Here is a 20147-nt window from a genome sequence, read left to right on the forward strand (position 1 = left end):
AAGGGAAGGCTGTCACTGTCATTCGACAATCTCAACATCCAATCTTCTCGCCAGCACAACTTCCCACACGCACCCGAAGCTTCGACATGAGCGCCAACAATCAGCCACCTTGGCGCTCCCGGCCCGCCGCTGGCTCGAATCGCGCGCCCCAATCTACCATTCCTCGAAAACGCGCGGCAGACACCCAGGAGGAAGCCTGGGTAGCAGACGAAGACCGATTTGTCCTCCAGCAAGCAAAGCGAAAGGCCATCATACGCGTCAAGAACAGCCGGGCAAAGCCCATAGACTGGCTTGCAGTCACCCTCCGCGTCATCGATGGCACAAAAGACCCAACCGAAGACGAAGATGATAATGAGCTGGAGGTTGTGGATCCAGAGGGAATCTTGGAATCGCTCGATGCTGGCCAGATCGAAGAGCTCGAGAAGGACATTGACACATACCTCGCCCTTGAGACAGACAGGAAGAATAGGGAGTTTTGGAATGTAAGAGCAAATGCTTCGGGTCCATTCAGCTTGCTAAATCGTTGCAGACCCTCAAAGTGATATGCAAAGACAAGCGGCAAAAGGCAAGCTCAGGCGGTAGGGGAGCTCGTGGGGTCAGCTCAGTTTCTGCCGACGTCGACCGACTCCTCAGTCCAAAGTCCCTTGAGGAATTAGAAACATTGGAAAAACAGATTCGAAGGAAGCTCGACTCGGATGAGTCGATAGACGTGGACTACTGGGAACACTTGCTGAAGAGCCTCCTGGTGTGGAAAGCAAAGGCAAGATTAAGGCGACTGTCTCAGACAATTGTTGACAGCCGCTTGCAAAATTTGCGAAGACAGCAAGAACAGGAGGCCCACACCGTCCGCGAGAAGCTGCTGGTTCTCTTGGGCGACAGAAAGGGCACCAATCCGCCAAGCTACTCGCCATCCCTAGACCCGGATCCTTTGCTCAAATTGCGGCCAGAAGACAAGTCCTTGGAATGTAAAGAAGAGAAGCCCTTCCTAGACTCGATCGTAAGTGCCATTACAGTCCCCCAAATCAGCCACGTGCTAAGGTGGTTAGGACGAGACGCGTCGCAAAGTACTGAAGCTGGGTTATGTTCCCATCAAGCAAGCAGGCAGTAGCTCTGTTGCCCCGAGCAAAATTGCAGACAGCACATTGGCCCCTGGTACATCGCGATTCTCATCACGCAATGACGACTTTTCACAAGCTACGAAGGCGCTTTATGAACGTGAAGTTGCCAGAGGAGTGAATGAAAACGAAGAGATTTTTGCAGGCGAGGAAGAAGTTGTTACTGCCAACAAGTCTCAGTGGATGGAGAAGCACCGGCCGCGCAAGCCCAGGTACTTCAATCGCGTCCAGATGGGCTATGAGTGGAACAAGTACAACCAGACTCACTATGACCACGACAATCCGCCGCCCAAGGTTGTCCAGGGTTACAAATTCAACATCTTCTACCCTGATTTGATCGACAAAACCAAAGCGCCAACCTATCGGATCGAGCGGGAGAATGGACGGAAGCGCGGCCAGTCATTTGCACCCGCTGGCGAGGAAGACACTTGCTTGATACGTTTCATGGCCGGCCCGCCCTACGAGGACATTGCGTTCCGAATTGTGGACAAGGAATGGGATTACAGCGCAAAGCGGGAGCGTGGCTTCAAAAGCAGCTTCGACAAGGTAAGATGAGACTATCGCTAGATAAAACTTGAGCGATGAACGTGCTAATCCGATGTCGCAGGGAATTTTGCAACTTCACTTCCAGTTCAAGAAGGTAAGATGTCAATCATATGCTCTAAAGCAGAATCAAGAGGCTGACTGGTGCCAGATCTACTACCGGAAGTAACCTGAACTGCGAATCCTGCGAGGCGGGCAACGACCTTGCTGGCTCCTGTTGCCAACACCCCACGGAAGGCCGTCTCCCCGTGTGGATCCATTCGTGTCATGGTTCCCCAACGGACGTCAACGCGGGGCGGAAGGTTCAGCCTGGATCCGTCCCGATCGCCGGTTCGTACGCGAATCAATCTTTCGCGTGTTTGGGAATGGGCACACAGCCTATAGCTTCTATCTGGCAGTTTTCTCAAACATCAGAGAATACTCAGCGCAAGCATTCCTCACACCTCTGGCTCAATTCTTTTCGCCCAGTGTACATGCAATTATGCCAATTCAAGCAGTTGGGCTACCCAAGCCACGAAAGACAACAATAGCAACTTGATGAGCACACAGCCTCAAACTTCCCCTAGAGACAGGTGTATCACGGGACATTTCTGTGCTACTGTGTGCGTTGGACCAACCCAATCAGCCGTAAACTGAACGCTATTCAGCACGTGTCCCAGTTATCATAATCTCTTACGACGCGCGAGGCGAAGCGGAAGGTACCGTATCCTAGTTGGGAGCGGGCGTTTTTCCTTGTGTGATGATATCACAAATCTTCTCGGCGTGGCACTGACATGCGTGGATGGGCCCCGTTGGGCTACAGGTCTACGACGCCTTCTAGAAAGACAGATCTGAGCCCCGACGGGCACTGACTTCTCGCAGTCGGTTGGCCTATGAATGCAAGGTCTTGTGCGACACGCAGCTACCCGACCCTACCCTCCAAGCACAAAGCATCTTGGAGCTCTGGGCTTGGACAATGAGCTTCTGGTACCACGGCTTCCGACAGAAACCCTGGCTTTACTGAGCCAATGGACTTGTTCTTGTGGTCTTTGCCGGTGTAGTGGTCGTCTCGGCCCAGCAAGTGCACCAATGCTTTGCAGGCTCAAGCAGACAAAGACAATTGTTCGACAACGGGTTCGGGACTGTTTGTCTGCACGGTACTTTGCTAATCGTGCTGGCAACCGCATCGGATGGCGGCTCCCGCGGACGCTGCTGGGAGTGTACGGCTTATAACGTCACTTGAGCGGTCCCACGAATGTCGCTCTACATAACCTTTGACCGGCGATACAAGCACAGTGGGACGGATACTGCTGGGTATTTGCGAATACCCTTCTCTGAATCTTCTCCCAACTTCTCCAACCTTCGCCTTCCTCAGTCCATTCACAAAGGCAATGTCCGTCTCGGAACCTGTCCAAGCTCGAGCGGAAGAATTTCATAGACGTGATACACCTGGAGAACCTTTCTTTGCGCCTCTGCCCGCGTCTCAAACTTCAACATCAGCCATGACCTCGTCAGCCTTGCTTGTCTCCGAACCAGAGCAGTCTACATTTCCAAAGCAAGAGGTTGGAGTTGGTCCTTCGTCAGGCAACAACGACACTTCCGAAACGCAAGACTGGTACATGACATACAGTCCATCAAGATATCCCGAAAGCTATTCGAACTACACAGCAGCCACTTGTCCCTCGGACTCGTTTGAGACGCCTTCAGCCATCAACTTTGGGGAGAATCAAGATGTGATGCCACCGGCGCCTTCTCCCGGTCCCGCCTCAGTCCTTTACAGCAACTCGAGCTCCTTTGGTGGACTTGATCCCAACATACCGCGTTCGATCTCTTCCCCATCATGGCTGGATGTCAACTTTCCACCTGGTAACCAGCCTCCAGATTTGTCCGATCCCACCCCAATCATGACACCCTTCCCTTCCTTGCACGATTCCGGATACTCCGACTGGTCACTGGCTTCGCATTTTCCAAACAATTTTGCCAACAGGGAATCACTCAGGCATCCTCATCCAGGCGAAGGAGGAATGTGCGACTCCAGCGCCGACAAGACAGAGCCGTATGCAAAACTCATTCACCGATGTCTCATGCAGGCTCCAAACAAAGAGATGGTCCTTCGCGACATTTACAACTGGTTCAAGAACAACACCAACAAGGCCGCAGACAAGCGCACCAAAGGATGGCAAAACAGTATCCGTCACAACTTGTCCATGAATGGGGTAAGTGGCTTTCACTTTCCGCCTGCAAGTTTGAAATGGCTAACAAAAACAGGCCTTTCAAAAAGTTGAAGTGCCTGCTGGAGGCGACCAGAAAAAAGGCAACATGTGGAGACTGACACCTGAAGCCGTGCGAGACGGAGTCAAGAGCACTACTCGGTACCGATTGAACAACAAGTCGCATCGATCGAAAGTCTCCTGTTCGGACTCGTCATCACAACGCGCCGACGCCGGCAAAAAGGGCGGCCTGGCAGCCCGGCATAGCAGGCAGCATCGGTTCCCAGAGGTCGACGACTGTACCCAGTATATGCAAGACCTTTCCATGTCAACACGGTCCCTGTCCAACATCCCAGGCCTGATTCCTGAAGGCTTCAGCACCATGGCCAATGGCGGTCTGGAGCAACGGCAGTGGTATGGATTTGACGCCGCCTACAACCCTTGCCGGCAATCAGGAGCAACGGAAGCGCCAGCTCGCAGCTTTACGATGCGGCCGCCGCTTAGTCCCTCACCGATGAATCCATTTCCTCCCGCATTCCACCAGCAGCCTTACTACGCCGCCAGTCCCGGTTTTTCATACGTACACCAGACACCAAACACGACACAAGACGTCTTTTCCGCACCAAACAGCACCGACTACGGATTCGAAATGATGGCCGAATCGCCCGAGTGCGCCAGCGCAGCCTCCGACATTTCGGAGCCTCAGACACCGATCCCAGCGGGTCACGGAATGGAAGAGACCGGGACCCATCGCTTCTTCGATGCAGGACCAGGTGCAACAGTTTGATGGTGGAGAAAGATCATTTTTCCTTGCGGCGGAGAGTTATGCGCGTTCCTGGGACGGATGGGTGCGCCTACAGCGCCGTTGCGGTCCCCTGGCTTGCTTTTTTGCTTCATTTTTTTTTTTTTTTTTGGATATGCTGGTGGTTTCTGTTCTGTCACCTCCATGTTTTGCTCTGCTTTGTCGCCTTTTGGGAAGCACTACTGTACGTGTGTTGCATGTCGTCCTTTGCACATACCCACAATTCAACGAAACAATCCTGTTCGCCTACAATCCTTGCCTTATCCAGCCTTGCAGGTTTTGCTTTGGCTGCCTTGATAGCCGTGTCTACTCCTCAGCGAATTCACTCCTTGACCCAGCCTACTGCCTTTGTGTCACTTTCGCATCCTCTGCCGCGTTGGTCGCCACTGTCGTACGTTTCTTTTGCCGCTGTGTACGTCGTCAATCAACAGAAGGCTAGCCGCATCGCATTGTTGACAGGAGGAAGACAGTGCTGGGCATGCGTTGAGGTCCTATTCGGCTTGTGTGTGGTATGTCTGGACAAAGTCGTTTCTTCCAGCAGCGTAGTTTTGCCAATCTTCAGCGTTACCTCTTCACGGCTGTCTGACTTCCCGTCTTTCTTTCCCGTCGCGTCTTCGCATGGCTGGGGCTTCTTCAAGAAAAACTCTTCGCGCGAGTTTCGTTGCCCGGTCGCTCGCATGGACCATATGTCCTTGTCATCCAGCATTATGCGTTCGTCCTTCAACCCGTGCATCTTCGAATATGGGCTTGGCCAGAAAATCGAGGCTATTCGTACCCGGCTGTTGTACGGTCATGCGGAACGGAACGTCCAGGGATCTCGGTCCTAGCCGCAGATGCGAATTCGAGGTCGAAGAATGGGGAGGGGTCCCTGGAACTAGACGGAATGGCGCAGCGGAGGAGGAGTCGAAGCGAAGGCTGAGGTGGGCCTACTTTATATTGACGGATAGGTGCTTCTGATGCGCGGAGCCTTCGTCCCTGACGTCCTATGTCAGACTTCATGGTCAACTTTTAGTTGCGTCAACGCAAGGAGTGTCTTTCAGGGGAGGGTTCCCAGCAGTATGGAGACTTTTTGGTGGGCTGCCGGGCTGCATGGGGTGCAACAAGCGGCTCGGTACAGGCAGCTCCGTCTCATAACCAGATCCAGAGACATGCAGGTGCAGAAACGGTTGGCGCACGAAGCGGAGGGGAGTGGTCCTCATCTTCCCCGTATGTCCAGAAGACAAGGGATTATGGCGGGTTTGTCTGTGCGTGTTTTGGGCGTTGAAAATCTTTTTGGGAGAGGCTCAATACGATCTTGGATGTTAGAAAAGTCAAATTCGACGTGCTTGATGACTTCATCTCCGAAAGGGCCTATCACGGTGGGTGTCCAAAGAAATGCGACAGACCTCCTAGCAATGTGAGTACAGCTAGGGAGCATTCATTCACTACTGCATCTAAAGCTAGGGAGTCTCGTTTCTTTCTACACCCACTGTAAATGTGAAAAGACGGCTTGGTTGATGCCAAAAGCAAGTCTAGGCTTGATGTCGAAATGCGGCATTGTAGAGCCGCTTGCGCCATTTATCCACATGTGCCACGTAGATGATGGCCTTTGGTCCATCTTTGATTTGGAAGCCAATCTGGCGGGACTGGTAGCGTGCCCTCTCGCGGTACATACCGTTGGGGCTCTGCGTTTGGCTCATCATCTTAGCGCTTAAATCGTATGTTGTAAGCCGCGCGTGAAAGGACCCTCGAGCTTTTTTGGGCTTAACTGAGACAGCGGTGAGTTGCAGTGAGACATCAAAGATTTGGAGCGGGAGCCTGCCGCGTGGATGAGTGGTCACATCCGGCCGTCATAATTAGGTACATGCATAGTTGCGTCAAGATAAAGCCCATATCAGGTACCAGACCTTGCTTCGGGGCCATGTGGTTAACCGCTGCTCCGAACTCCGTGACCTCTCGGGATACTGGGGTGGTTGACAGCGCGAGTATTTCTTTGTAAATGTACAAACTTTGCATGTATTATTTCATAGATCATTGCGCGTCAAAGTACCGAATATGAGCTTTTCTCGCGCAAACCAAGTTTTCTGGTCCAATGCGCACGAAGTTAGATATTAAAACTCAATCAAAGTCAACTGTGAGGAAGCAAATATGGATATGGACTGCAGAAAGATGGAGTCAGACGAGCATCAACAGGTAAGGTGGTCCGCACTGCAGTCGACAGGGCACAGGGCGCACAGGAGTCAGTCATCTGCGCAGTAGCAAGATCCATCCATGCTGTGGAAACAGTCCCCATACCGAAACGCTTGCGAGAGTGCCGGTACTTACGCGACTACCTGTAGATGGCCTTAGAAAATGTCGTTCCTGGTAACTGGTGGCAGCGGTCCAGCCGTCCGAACGCAAGGAGAAATACTGAGTGGCTGCAAACTCCACACACCGCCTTCGTACCCCTATCGCATTTTCCGTCAAGGCTTCCTTTTGAGTGACAGGTCATGCTTTTATGCCGCCTTGCGAGACGTGATTCGTCCCCTGCGAACTGTCAATGGAAGAAGAGGGTCCTCCCATCTTCCACCCGAGGGAGAACCCAGAGAGTTGTCAAAGCGCCTAGCGAGCCCGAAAAGCTGACCAGCGAAAGGGCACAATGACGAAAAGCAGGCGGCCTGTGAGTGGACAACGTGGTGTAGATCTTTCGCCTCTCCAGCGGTCGTTCGATTTTTCTTCGTAGTGTGCGGCGCTTGTGACGCCTTCTCATTGCTCTGACTTTTGCTTTGGCGCGGGCTGCGGAGTTTAAGCGCCTCTTCTCCTAAACTCATTGATCGCACATACGCATGGGATCGCTTCTGGGTTCGAGGCCACGTAGGTTTTGCGTTGGCGTGACAGCGGTTCATGAGACCTGCAATTCTTCTCCCCTCAGGAAGCAGTCGCCAGTCACCCCTGAAAGTTGACGGAATATCCGCCTACATCCAGTGTGGCGAGTTTCTTCCACGATGGTGCTGACGCGTTGCGGTCATTGAGAATGCTCTTAGAGGGGACCGAACACAAACAGAAGTCCGGGGCCATTTCCGATGAGACAGAGTTTGATCCCGACGAACCCGGTCGTCCACCCTTGAAGCTTCGCAAGTAGACCACCAAATAGGCGCAATGATTTCGCCGACGAGAGGATAGAGTATACTCCACTTTGCGTTTATTCTGTCCAGTCGCGTGAGCTGGTGTGTTCAGCAACGCCAGTGATTGAGAGACATCGCAGTCTACCGCCGAGTCAGTGCACAACGGAGAGATGATCATGACGCCAGCACAAAGAGCCTCCACCGCCGGTTGACCCCGGATTTTTGAGCCGCATCCGTCGCGCTTGGAGCCGCATCCAGCGCGCTTGGAGCCGCATTCACTGCTCACCTCGCAATCAGACAAAGTTTAGCAGGGCTCGTCGACCCCACCCACCACTTGAAGTCTTCCATCTCCTACCTTACACAGTCCAGATGGTCTCGCATGTCCTCTGCACACTTCCGGAGCCGCTGAGAGCGTGAAAACTGACTTTTCACGCCCTAGCTGGCGACGCCGATTTCCACAGAAAGACTGGCCTAGAGCGAGAGGTGGTAGCGGCCGCACGGAATGCCCTCGGTGACGAGATCATGCATAACGCCAGAGAAGGTAGGCCTCTTGGTGAAGCCGGCAGCGTCGGCGGCGAGGAGTGCTTCTACAGCAGGTGTTGAAAGAAATGAGACTCCCTGGGTTTGGCTGCAGCAATGAACGACTGCTCCCTAAGTTCAGCCATACCAGTGTGTGAATGCTCCCTAGGCAGAGCTGTAGCACTAGATGAATGCTCGCCAGACATACTCTTTTTGCCAGGAGGTCTCATTTCTTTCGACACCTCCTGTGCTTCCTCGAAGGCAACGACAAACACCAGAGCGCAGCGGTCGACGGCCTGGGAGGACAAGACACAAAAAGTTCACCTCGACCGATTGTTTCCACATTGGTGACGCGCGTTGCGACTACTCCATGGAAAATGACATGATGGCGTGGTGGAATAGCTGAAGAAAGCAACAGAATGGGTCTCGACTTGACAGCCTTTGAAGAGGTGCGGCTCGGAAGAGACATCCCACAATCCATCTCTTGCGTAGTGCCAAAGTTCTCGTTTCGAAGCACACTGTGCCGTCTTTTCCAACGTATTCCAAGGAGTCGACGTCAGATGAAAGTCATGATTCAACAACGACTTCCCAAAATGGAAGGAGCTCGGGAGTACTTTCGAAAGCCACAAGTCGAACAACACGGCTCTCCACTCGTAAACGGAAATTCGACAAGCAGTCCTACTGGAGAGCACCTAACTAGGCGACTGCGCTACTTAATCGCGTCTCTGTGTGCCGTCAGCTCTTGTAGTGGAAGAGAAGTCAACTTACCGGCTTACTCGCGCCACCTATCGCCCGCGACAACCAAACCAAATCGAGCCAAAGCCGGGGGAAAAAAAAAAAAAAGGACGAACGTCTCCTTCTCTGGACATTGGCTGGCTTGACAAGCACTGACAAAGGAGCTGACTGCTGAGCTAAGCAACCAGGGTAGCTGTAAGGCGAAACGTGCCATCTCGGTTAATCACCCCTCGACCCATATGCCCCAGGGTGCGACAGAAGAAAACCAGGGCGCCTTTGCAACCAACCGACAGGCGCGGAAAAGCAGCCATCAACGCGGACAATTTGTGCAGCTTCCCACAGCCGTCAATCACGGCCGGCGACGCCCACCACTGCGGAGCGCACAATTGTCCACCAATGGCGCCATGGAGTTGAAGCGCGGTCGAGCTACCAAGATGCGGAGAAGTTGGGCTACCCCAGGTTTTCGACGGGCAAACCCTTCCACGACTAGCCGCAAGCAGGCTAGCCGGGCGTAGACGTACATGTTCGCCAGCGCTCGACGCGTCCTGTGCCGGGGGCACTCCACTGCATGTATTCGTCGGACCCGGATGTGGATAATTTGTAGGAGAATTGTGGGCCGCCTGACGGACGACATGCCCCTATATCTCGACCATGAGAGCGGGTGTCGTCTGTTCGTTGTCGAATCCTCATCTCTTGTCCCTCGTCGCGTTTGTCAGTGTCGAAATTGCGGCCCAGCATGTACGGTGCTGCTGTTGTCGTTGCGTGGGTTTGCGGCGCTGCCACTGCCGCCACCGCCACGTCTTTTGCTCCCCGCGCTGAGCTTATTCCTGAACGCCCCTCCATCTCTGTTGGTCCCATACCTCCTTACAGGCCGCTGCCAACATCGCCGCCGAGAAACAGAACCTGCGTCGTGTCTGCGCATGGCAACGGGACTGACGATGGGCCCGCCGTACTTGATGCATTCAAGAGCTGCAACAATGGCGGTGCGGTGGTCCTTTCCGAGAATACGACCTACACGATTGGAACGGCCCTGGACTTGACTTTTCTCGAACACGTCGATTGGGGTAAGCTTATCTTTGCGTTTCCTGTCTGCTGGCTCCTTGGTCGCATGGGTCTTTGCTGTTTCGTTCATGTGTCTGTTTTGTTTTTCCTGCCGACGAGGGTGCGAGTCTTTAGCCGCAAGCAAAACCACTGCCACCAAGAAAATCAACACACTTGGTCAAGACAAAGTCTTCAGCCTAAGCAACTTTCATTGTTCTCTACCATATTTCAGTCCAGTCGTCTGTACAGATTTCTTCTCTTTATTTTCATGCACCGGCTGCATATCAAAAGGAAAAGTCGTTGGCCCGGCTCGCATCATCCGTGGTCTGCACCATCCCCACGAAAATACTTATCAAGCCATGGTCTCTCACCACATAATGCCCCGGCTAACCACGGACCCCCAGTCATCGGCGGCACCGTCCTCTTCACCAACGACACCGACTACTGGCAAAAGGCCGGCTTCAACCAAACCTTCCAAAACGCCACAACCTTCTTCCAACTGGGCGGCAGCGACGTCAATGTCTACGGCGGCGGCACGCTGGACGGTCAAGGCCAAGCATGGTGGGACCTGTACGCGTCCGACATCTACATCCTGCGGCCCATCCTCTTCGGCACCATCGGGCTGCGCGGCGGCCTCATCGCCGACCTCAACCTGCGCAACAGCCCGCAGTGGTACAACATTGTGGCCAACAGCAGCGATGTCGTGTTTAGCGGGATTAGCATCGAGGGTGAGAGTCAGAGCGAGAATGAGGCCAAGAATACGGATGGCTGGGATACGTATCGGAGTGACAATATTGTCATCATGGATAGTGTGATTAACAATGGCGATGATTGCGTTGCGTTTAAACCAAACTCGACGGGCGTCGTGGTCCAGGGCTTGGTGTGTAACGGTAGCCATGGAGTCAGCGTGGGCAGTTTGGGACAGTATGTTGGAGAGGTGGATTTGGTGGAGGACGTCTATGTGAGTCCACCTTTCCCAACCTTTACTTGTCGCCGTTCCGGAACCAGGACAGGCAGGCGTGGCCGCGACGAATCAGCCAAAGCTAACCGCGCCATCCTAGGTCTACAACATCTCCATGAGCAACGCCTCCGACGGCGCACGCATCAAAGTGTGGCCCGGCAGCCCCTCAGCGCTCTCGGGCGACCTGCAAGGCGGCGGCGGCAGCGGCGCCGTCAACAACATCACGTACGACACGATGACGGTCAGCAACGTCGACTACGCCATCGAAATCACGCAGTGCTACGGGCAGAAGAACCTGACGCTGTGCCACGAGTTCCCGGCCAACCTGACCATCTCCAACATTCTGATCAAGAACTTCACCGGCACCACCAGCGACAAGTATGACCCGCTCGTCGGCACGCTGGTCTGCTCGAGCGAGACGGTTTGCAGTAATATCACTGTGCAGGATATTGATGTCAAGAGCCCGAGTGGCACGAATGAGTTTGAGTGTACGAATATTGACGAGACGAATTTGGCTGTCAATTGTACGTCGGGATAGGTGTGGGCGAAGTTGATCCTGTTTGTAGATATGTCAATGGATTCTGGAACGGCAGACGAGTGCATGTAATCAAAAGAACATGTTGACACATTTCTGAAGAGCTGCTCGACTTCCAGGCATGTCTATCCTCAGGCAAGCACTTGGCTTCTTCATAAGCGCATGTGACGACTGGAGGGGCGACGCGTTGCGTGAAACATGTTTGCCAATGGCACGAACGAGACGGTCGAGGGAGTAAGGCAAGGCGTCAAAGAGCCCGGAAGCTTTGCTGGGCAGTTGTAGATGACAATACACGCAAGGAAGTTTCGATGTTGTAGCTGCGGAAAAGTAGTTCCCAACCGGATTCGTGCTCCGAGGCAGGAAATCAGCCAATGCAGCTCGTCAAGAACGACAAGTCATTTCCCTCCGACGTTGAGTGCTTTAGCCCGTCATCGTGAAGCTTTCAGGGCTGTTGACCTAGCCACAGAGGGTAACAAAGAGATGGAGAATCCTGGCACTGCAGCAGCAGCACTCAGGTAGCATTCTCTCGCTACCACGGGTGAAGTCAGGGAGCTGCCATTCGCTGCCACTGACCATCGCGGACAGGCTCATGGAGTCACTTTTGACCCATGATGTAAAATCGGAACCACTCAGGGACGTCATTCAAGACGAAATCCCATCCTCACCCAGCGGCTTGTGTATGGAATCGATTGGAGTTGGACGCTTCGGGACGAATCGGACATGTCACTGTTTTGGCTCAAAGCACGTTTGAAAGCGATAGAGCGCGAGGAACCCTTGGTTTTGTGTGGAAAAGTCGCCGCTGGATTTCTGAGCTCGTCAATCGTCACGGCCGTCTTGGTCGCCGTCCTGAACTAAAGCTTTCCAGCCCCCCATGCAGCCACGCTCCTTTGAGTCCCGAGTCCGTTTTTTGCACCGAAAAAAAAGAAGAGCATTGCCTGTGCTGCGAGTCAGCCAAACCGCGCGCATTTCTCAATACACAGCCCTCGCCCGCGCGCAAACGCCGGGCGATGCTCGAAAACGTACCATTCCCCAACAATGTGACCCTTTCTATATCTTTTCCGCGCGTTTACCGGCTGGCGCTCCACACGTTCTTGACGAAACCGTCACGCTGCGCCAGGCGGTTGAGGGAGTCGTCGCTCTCGCCCATGGCGCGGACGAAGCCGCAGAGGGCGTAGGTCTGGTTCTCGCCCGTGTACCTGCCGTTCTCGTCGACCTTGCCGATGGAGAGCTGGACCGAGGCGTGGTCCTTGGCCTTGATGATGCGGTTGGTCGCAGAGCACTTGCGGGGGACGTAGCTGTGGCGCGTGTTAGAAACAAAACTCTGGGCTCCCTTTTGGTCGTGGGAATGAGGCCTTTCGGGGCGCTGGCTGGCAGCGTCTCTAGAGGCCCGGCGGGGGTTTGGCGTACAGGTCCACGAGCTCGCCACGTTCGTTCTCCATTTTTGCGTTTGAGGTGAGGGTCGGGAAGGGTTGGCTGAGGGTGTCGGTCTGGCGGTTGTCGTCGCTGGCGGGCGGGTCGTCGGTCTGCGAAATTGGCGGAGGTTCGGCGGTGGTGCGCTCGCTAAGCAAAGCCTTAGCGTCGCACGTGACTACCACTGAGACCAGCACTGCACTCGACAAGACCATCCAAGTGCCTACTTTGCATTGAGAATGAGAATTTCGAATTGGGGTGCAAAAATAGAAATTTGATACTGTAGGTATCGAGACTTGTACAAAGGCCGTTACAGTTGTGGTATCCGCAAAAGCAAGCGCCAGACCCTCCATCTACTACTCCTACCAAGACTCCGTCGCCAAAGTCGTGGCTCGAATGCTCCCTAGTCCCGGTCTCTAAGGGGATGTAATGCTCCTTGACTGACCCCTAGTTGACATTGTGTGTGCCACGACTTTTGCGACCATGCATTGTACCAAGGAAACCAAAACCAAAACCAAAACCAATTCCCGATTCGCCTCTCCCAATTACTCGCTCGCGCTTATAGAGTGGGTGTTCTCTTCAAACCCGGATGGTACCTAACGAACAATGCATCAACAAAATGCCCGTGCCTGATTCCTGGCGGCCTCTTCTCCGCAAACTCCTGCAACGCGTTTGGCAAGGTCCAGCCCAGCCGCTCCACCAAATAAGAAACGATAAAGAATCCAGTGCGATTGAAGCCGTAGTGGCAGTGAACGCCAATGAGCGCAGTGGTGTGTGAGTCGGCCTCGCTAGGGACGCTTGCATTCTCCCCGCGCAGGCCGTCAATGAGGCCGATGAACTGCCTCACCTCGTCGACAGTGGGTGGGAGCTTGGAGACGGTAGGAAACTTGTAGTAGGCGATGCCACCATTTTCGAGACCTCGTGGATCATAGACTGGAGATTCGTGGCTAATGTCGACGACTGATCGGATTTTGCCTTGCCAGTCCTTGACAAAGACGTTGGGACAGTGTCTCGGGTCGACTTCCCTCAACGTTTTCATGGCGCGAAAAACACCAGCGATGGGCTCGGACACGGGGTTCACGGCCTGCCACTTTTTGAGATTCTTGACATCCCATTTTCCCTCCGTCGTCAAATGCTGCAATTGCCATCCGAGAGAGAGTCGCTTGTCGATACGCTCAGCCAGAAACGTTTGGACCAAGCCAGAAAGGGTTCTCGCTGTCGAAGGCGCATAAAGCAAGGCATGCGAAGCTGGGGCGGGGAGGATGATGGTCTTGAGACACTTTTGCTGTTTTGTGGCCACTGATGCGTCGCCTTCGGTTGTGATGGAGCCATCCAGAGCGCTGAGGGACTCATTGTCGGCCTTGTCAACGAGAGTATCCGACCCGGTGGCAAAGGTTTGCGGTGAGCCCGCAATGGCGTTCAAGTCGTCCGGTGATGCCAGTTCACTTGCTGGGTCCGGTTTGGAAGTGTCGCCCGCGGAAACGGCAATGTCCTTGCCCAGTGAAGCGGCAATCTTCTTAATTTCGGTGGCCGGGGTTATGAGGTCGGCCTCTCCAGCCACGAGGAAGACTGGTACCTCGAGGCCGGCCCACAAGTCGAGTCCAGGCAAACCATTCAGCTTTTTGGAGTCGAAAGCATGTGTTGGCCTGCGGGGCAACATGCCGTAGGCGTATCTTTTCCAGACCGAGGTCTTGGTCTGCTGGTTGAAGCGAATTTGGAGCTTCTTAGTCTCTTGTTCGGCACCCGGGCCAGTGTATCGGAGGACGCTGTTGCTGTTGAGCCCACCCCGTCGATCCCAACGACGCCAGAGGTTGAAGATGGGGTTCGGGATGCTGATGACTCTGTCTAGTCCTTTCAATTCTTGATCATTCCAAGTAGTCTCTGCCATTGGACAAATGGCCACGAGTCCCTTGACATGTTGGGAGAGTATTCCCGAATGTGGGGATGTGGACGAAGCGAGAGCGCAGGCGAGAGAGCAGCCCATGCTGTGGGCAATGAAGATGACGCCCTGGCCGGATTCCCTGTCGCGGTGCTGCTCGACGACAACGGCAAGCAATTGAACGAGAGCCTCGGTGGAGTAAGCAGCCCAGTCCTTGGGCGTAAGTTTGGACAGTCCGCATCCTGGAAAGTCAATGGCCAGACATGGTCCAATGTTGACGAGGCTGGTGAGCACAGTCTGGAATTGAGCAGCGGAGCCAGCGAGGCCGTGGACAAAGACCAAAAGAGGCAGCGGGGCCGGCTTGCTGGGCAACTTGTCACCCTGGGGATGCGGGCGGTAAAAGGTCCTAACCGAGGGATATGTGAATCCCGTGGCGGGGACGGTATAGGATTTGTACGTCGAATGCTTCTTCAGCAAGCCCGGATCAGTTGCGACGGCATCTGGCAGGCCGATCAACGCATGAACCTATCGTGACATGAATCTCGCAGACGTACCTTGACCGGCGTCGGCGTCGGCCCTGGGTGGATCGACTAGACGCTTCCCTATGTAAATGGAACCGGGGATAACTCCGCAGGCGACGGCGAGCTTGACCATGTCCGACGGCGTCAGGGGGTGGGAAAAGTCGAGTCTGAGAAAATGGAAGAGTTTGGAGACGAGAGAGAAAGCGTCTTCGGGGGTGGAAGACGAGACGGAGGCATTAAGAGAGGCTGAGATGGAGCTCAGCATGGATGCGGAGGCAGAGGGGAGAGACAGCAAGAATGAGATGATGGCTTGAGAAACGCCATGGTCGCGTTGGGGACCTGCCATGACAGGAGAGCCAACGCAGACGGATAATGGAAGCCCTAGATGGCCGCTTTGGTGAGGTGTTGCAGCAGACCAGGGCAAGGCAACGGGCCAATGAATGCGTCGCGTGCTGGCACGTCTGGTTAGGAACGACTGACACGGGCGGACAGGGGACGCGGGGATTAGAAGACAAAATCACGAGCAGTGACTGTCCTCCCGTGCAAGTCCAAGCCCAAGCCCAGTGGCGGTAAGCTTCAGGGCCACGGTCGTCGCTGTCGCAAGTCGCAGCGTTGGAGGCCAGTGGCGATGCAGTGCGCGGCGGCCAGCCGACGAGCCACGGGGCCGGTGGAGGGGCAGCGACGGGCGCGCTGGAGGGCCGAAGGCGAGGCGAAGGCGATGGTCGAAGGGTTTGTTGGGGTTTTAAGGGTAGCCGTTGGACACGTGGGCGGGAGGCGTATCGGTGATGGGATGGGTTCCGTACCGTGGAGTTGGTTGGTGTTGTGGAAAAAGCGTCAATGACGTACGGTACGGTACCGACAGACGGCCCGCGGGGAGAAACCTAGGGAAGGCCCCGGCCGGGGTGCTCGGCGCCAGCTCGACCGGGCGTCAGGGTGTCGATTAAAACCTGAGCCGCCCCGGCTCTCTGAGAACGTCTTCCTTGTCCCTCTGCCACCTTGTGCCTGAACCACAGTCGTTCTCCATGTCGTCGCCCAATCACGGCCCGACTGAGGTCATGGCGACTGGGCTGGGCTGGGCTGCATTGCGTCTGCGTATGCCCCGCCAGCCACCGTCTCCCTCTGCCATGTTGATTTCCCCGGATCCTGTTTACCCACACAGAGCCCACCATGCGACAATTGACCCCATTCGGATTGCCGATAGATGAGGGGTACCACATGTAGTTGCCGGCCCTTCCCCCTCCGCTCTACCCGGCCTGCTTATCTCCCAGTCCTACAATTCAATCCTCTGCCATTGGACGTTATTTCTCTCCCCTCTGCCCTTCCCCTCTCCCAACCCTTCGTCTCCTCCCCTACCATACCAATTGCGACACCATGGATCCTGCCAATTTGCAGAAGCAGCGTGAGCCCGAGGAACCGCGCTTCCTCTCGTTCCCCGAATTGCCTGCCGGAACCCTCAAAGATGGCAGACCAATCCTCAACAGGTACTCGACATTCATGACCCGAGGCCATGACTTCCCCGGTGCCCAGGCCATGCTCTACGCCGCTGGCGTGCCAGACAAGCACACCATGGAAAATGCCCCCCAGGTTGGCATTGCGTCGGTGTGGTGGGAAGGAAATCCATGCAAGTGAGTGGTCCAATTGGCCACGTCTGGATGCTCTGCTAAGACTGCTACAGCATGCACTGTAAGCCGACCACGCCCAATTGCTCCGCCGTGACGTGAGCGAGCAGCACTGACCCCACGTTCAACACAGTGCTCGATTTGGGCAAGGCCGTCAAGACTGCGCTGCAAAAGCATGGCATGCTCGCCTGGCAATTCAACACCGTGGGCGTTTCTGATGGCATCACCCAAGGCTCCGAGGGTATCTTTTGCATCCCAGCTTATTTGCTCGACTCGTTGGCTGATTGCGACAGGAATGCGCTTCTCCCTGCAGACCCGCGAGATAATAGCCGACAGCATCGAGACCGTCACTTGCGCACAGTCGCACGATGCCAACATTTGTATTCCCGGTTGCGACAAGAACATGCCTGGCTGCGTCATGGCCATGGCGCGACACAACCGCCCTTCTTTGGTCGTCTACGGCGGTACTATCAAGCCCGGATACTCCAAGCTCCTGCGAAAGCCCATCAACATTTCCAGTTGCTACGAGGCCCACGGTGCAATGATTTACAACAGCTTGCGGGCTGAGCATGACCCTTCATTGAAGCCGGAGGACATTATGGACGATCTAGAAAAGAGTGCTTGCCCAGGACCCGGTGCATGTGGTGGCATGTATACTGCCAACACCATGGCAACAGCCATTGAAACTCTGGGTTTGACCGTAACCGGCTCCTCCTCGACTCCAGCCGACACCCCGTCCAAGATGCGAGAATGCGCCAAGGCTGCAGACTGCATCAAGATTTGCATGGAGAGGAACATTCGTCCGCGCGATTTACTGACAAGGAAAGCCTTTGAGAACGCAATCGTCATGATCATGGCGCTGGGAGGATCGACCAATGGAGTTTTGCATCTGCTGGCGGTGGCCGGTACGGCCGGCGTGCCCCTGACTCTGGACGATTTCCAACGCATCAGCGATAAGATTCCGTACATTGCCAATCTTGCGCCCAGCGGCAAGTACAACATGGCCGACCTGTTTGAGATTGGTGGCATTCCGTCGGTGCAGAAGCTGCTCATCGCCGCCGGGCTCCTCGACGGCTCCACCCTGACCGTCACGGGCAAGACGCTGGCCGAGAACGTCGAGTCATGGCCCTCCCTGCCCCAGGGGAACGAAATCATTCGTGAGATCAGTAATCCGTACAAGACGAGCGGTCATCTCGAGGTTCTTCGCGGCAATCTTGCACCTGGCGGCGCAGTGGCCAAGATCACGGGCAAGGAAGGCACCATATTCACGGGCAAAGCCATGGTCTTTGACAAGGAGAACGAGCTCGACGGCGCCCTCTCCAACGGCCGCGTGCCACACGGCGAGAACATCGTCATTGTCGTGCGCTACGAGGGACCGAAAGGCGGTCCTGGCATGCCCGAGCAGCTCAAAGCCTCGGCCGCGCTGATGGGCGCCAAACTGACCAACGTCGCCTTGATCACTGACGGCCGCTACAGTGGCGCCTCGCATGGCTTCATCGTCGGCCACATTGTGCCGGAAGCGGCTGTCGGCGGGCCCATCGCCATCGTCCGCACCGGCGACGTCATCACCATCGACGCAGAGAGCAACCGCCTCGACGTGGCGCTGAGCGACGACGAGATCCAGGCTCGCCTCAAGGAGTGGAGCCCTCCGCGCCGGCCCGTCACGCGTGGTGTCCTTGCCAAGTACGCACGTTTGGTCGGCGACGCAAGCCACGGTGCCATGACTGATCTTTTCTGATTTCGGGAAGCAACACTGCAGCGTTCACCCCACAAACAGTTGCCTTTTTGCTTGAGAGCTTGCGTGCTGGGTTTGCGTATAAACTAATTCCGCGATCTGCTGAGTCTTGCTGCTATATACCACTTTCTGGACCGCCACTGCTGCTACCAGTTTGTTTGATAGTACTCGGTAGCCATTAGATTGATCAAAATGCTCTTCTTGATCTCCCGCTATCTCCCTGTTGCTCGTCACTACTGTCTGCGTGTCGTGTGTCGTCGCTCCAGGTGTGCGTGCACGCGTGGCACACGGAACCTTCCTTCCTTCTTTTCCAACTCCTGCAGCCAACCACAGCCGAGAAAAGCGTGGGTGTGTGTGTCAAATGCACGCAATAATCACGCTCCCGTCCCGCCCGCCGTCTTGCCGTCCGTCGCTCGTTCCGTCTTCTGCGCTTCCTGACTCGCCCGGGCATGTCTTCGCCACTCAAACATGTCGGAGCATGCGGCCAACGCGTCTTATCGACGAGTTAGCAACGAATGATCAGCGAGGAGGAGAAGTGAGGCATTTCAGATGCTTTGAACGTGCAGGTATGCTTGCTTTTCGAAACCCCTCCCTTCTCTCGACTTCTACGCCCGTTGCCAAGCGAACAAGCAAGCAGGAGAGACGGCCACGGCAGCAACATTGCCTCGGCCGGAAGCCTCTCCCTCTTCACCGCAGTTGAAGTCACAGCACATCATTTCCCACCCGATGCCACAAAGCCGCAAGACATATGAAGTCCTCGACAACCCAACCACATCCATCGGCGCGATGCAACGGCTTACGATCCCAGGCCGGCCCGTCTTGTTTTCCCCAACCCAACGTTCGGAGCATGTACATAAACAGAAGCCTCGTGCCATGCCACAAAACCCCTTGGAGTTGACTCCACCTCGGCGTTTGGCTGGCTAAATAAACCTACACATACCCCTACACCCTCCAACTCATCATCCCCTTCCCGTCTCTCCACTTTGGCGCTCCACCAAACGCCCCTTGATGCCGTTGCATTACGTACCTACATGTCCTACATGCGCACTGCTATACGTGTGAAATGAACGGGGAGGAGGAGAGGTAGCCAACTAGACGGGTAAACAGAGCCAGACCCTTGGGTCCTTGGGCGGGGACGGGCTCGTGTTCGCGGGTAGACCCGATTGGATCGGATGGCGGATGGTGTTCACCACTTACCAGTTTCGATGGTGAGGGGCTTGGTGGGTAGGGGTGGCAGAGGAGAGGGGGGTAACGTGGGAGCGGGGCGGATGGCTGTATCCTGCATGTTCAAAATCTCGAGGGAGTGCAGGTGCTGTCTTGCTGTGCGAGAGAGAAGTGGGGATGCGGTGTGTTGAGGCATGGCAGTACAGAGCAGAGATATGTAACCAGGGTTTGAGTACACAAGATTTTTATCAGTGGCGTCTACCGCAAGTGAGGAGCGCTCCTCGTGGCCTGTTTGC

The 20147-nt window shown here is 55.1% G+C and overlaps 6 protein-coding genes across 6 annotated transcripts; 4 read left to right on the forward strand and 2 right to left on the reverse strand.

The window, feature by feature from the left end:
- Positions 1–86: 86 nt before the first annotated feature.
- On the forward strand, positions 87–1827 carry J3D65DRAFT_646120 (mid region of cactin-domain-containing protein; the record flags this gene model as incomplete). Its single annotated transcript, XM_066802259.1, has 5 exons — positions 87–482; positions 530–997; positions 1047–1661; positions 1723–1755; positions 1810–1827. 5 exons carry the CDS (start codon positions 87–89, stop codon positions 1825–1827), a joined length of 1530 nt encoding a protein of 509 aa, XP_066655687.1.
- A 1122-nt stretch (positions 1828–2949) lies between these two features.
- On the forward strand, positions 2950–4951 carry J3D65DRAFT_386544 (uncharacterized protein). The gene is made up of 2 exons (XM_066795812.1): positions 2950–3853; positions 3906–4951. Exons 1-2 carry the CDS (start codon positions 3029–3031, stop codon positions 4632–4634), a joined length of 1554 nt encoding a protein of 517 aa, XP_066655688.1. The 5' UTR covers positions 2950–3028; the 3' UTR covers positions 4635–4951.
- Positions 4952–9543: 4592 nt separating this feature from the next.
- Positions 9544–11616, forward strand: J3D65DRAFT_625954 (pectin lyase fold/virulence factor). Its single transcript, XM_066800384.1, has 3 exons — positions 9544–10050; positions 10432–10988; positions 11089–11616. Exons 1-3 carry the CDS (start codon positions 9723–9725, stop codon positions 11524–11526), a joined length of 1323 nt encoding a protein of 440 aa, XP_066655689.1. The 5' UTR covers positions 9544–9722; the 3' UTR covers positions 11527–11616.
- A 973-nt stretch (positions 11617–12589) lies between these two features.
- On the reverse strand, positions 12590–12962 carry J3D65DRAFT_553532 (40S ribosomal protein eS21; the record flags this gene model as incomplete). Its single annotated transcript, XM_066797138.1, has 2 exons — positions 12590–12818; positions 12931–12962. 2 exons carry the CDS (start codon positions 12960–12962, stop codon positions 12590–12592), a joined length of 261 nt encoding a protein of 86 aa, XP_066655690.1.
- A 427-nt stretch (positions 12963–13389) lies between these two features.
- J3D65DRAFT_386675 (uncharacterized protein) lies at positions 13390–15946 on the reverse strand. The gene is made up of 2 exons (XM_066795813.1): positions 15367–15946; positions 13390–15312 (listed from the first exon to the last, which is right to left on the reverse strand). Exons 1-2 carry the CDS (start codon positions 15677–15679, stop codon positions 13493–13495), a joined length of 2133 nt encoding a protein of 710 aa, XP_066655691.1. The 5' UTR covers positions 15680–15946; the 3' UTR covers positions 13390–13492.
- Positions 15947–16327: 381 nt separating this feature from the next.
- Positions 16328–18901, forward strand: J3D65DRAFT_625963 (dihydroxy-acid dehydratase-like protein). Its single transcript, XM_066800385.1, has 4 exons — positions 16328–16958; positions 17009–17016; positions 17086–17193; positions 17246–18901. Exons 1-4 carry the CDS (start codon positions 16705–16707, stop codon positions 18688–18690), a joined length of 1815 nt encoding a protein of 604 aa, XP_066655692.1. The 5' UTR covers positions 16328–16704; the 3' UTR covers positions 18691–18901.
- Positions 18902–20147: the final 1246 nt, after the last annotated feature.

The sequence above is a fragment of the Phyllosticta citribraziliensis genome (assembly GCF_038025025.1).
Source record: "Phyllosticta citribraziliensis strain CPC 17464 chromosome Unknown J3D65scaffold_6, whole genome shotgun sequence".
NCBI lineage: Eukaryota > Fungi > Ascomycota > Dothideomycetes > Botryosphaeriales > Phyllostictaceae > Phyllosticta > Phyllosticta citribraziliensis.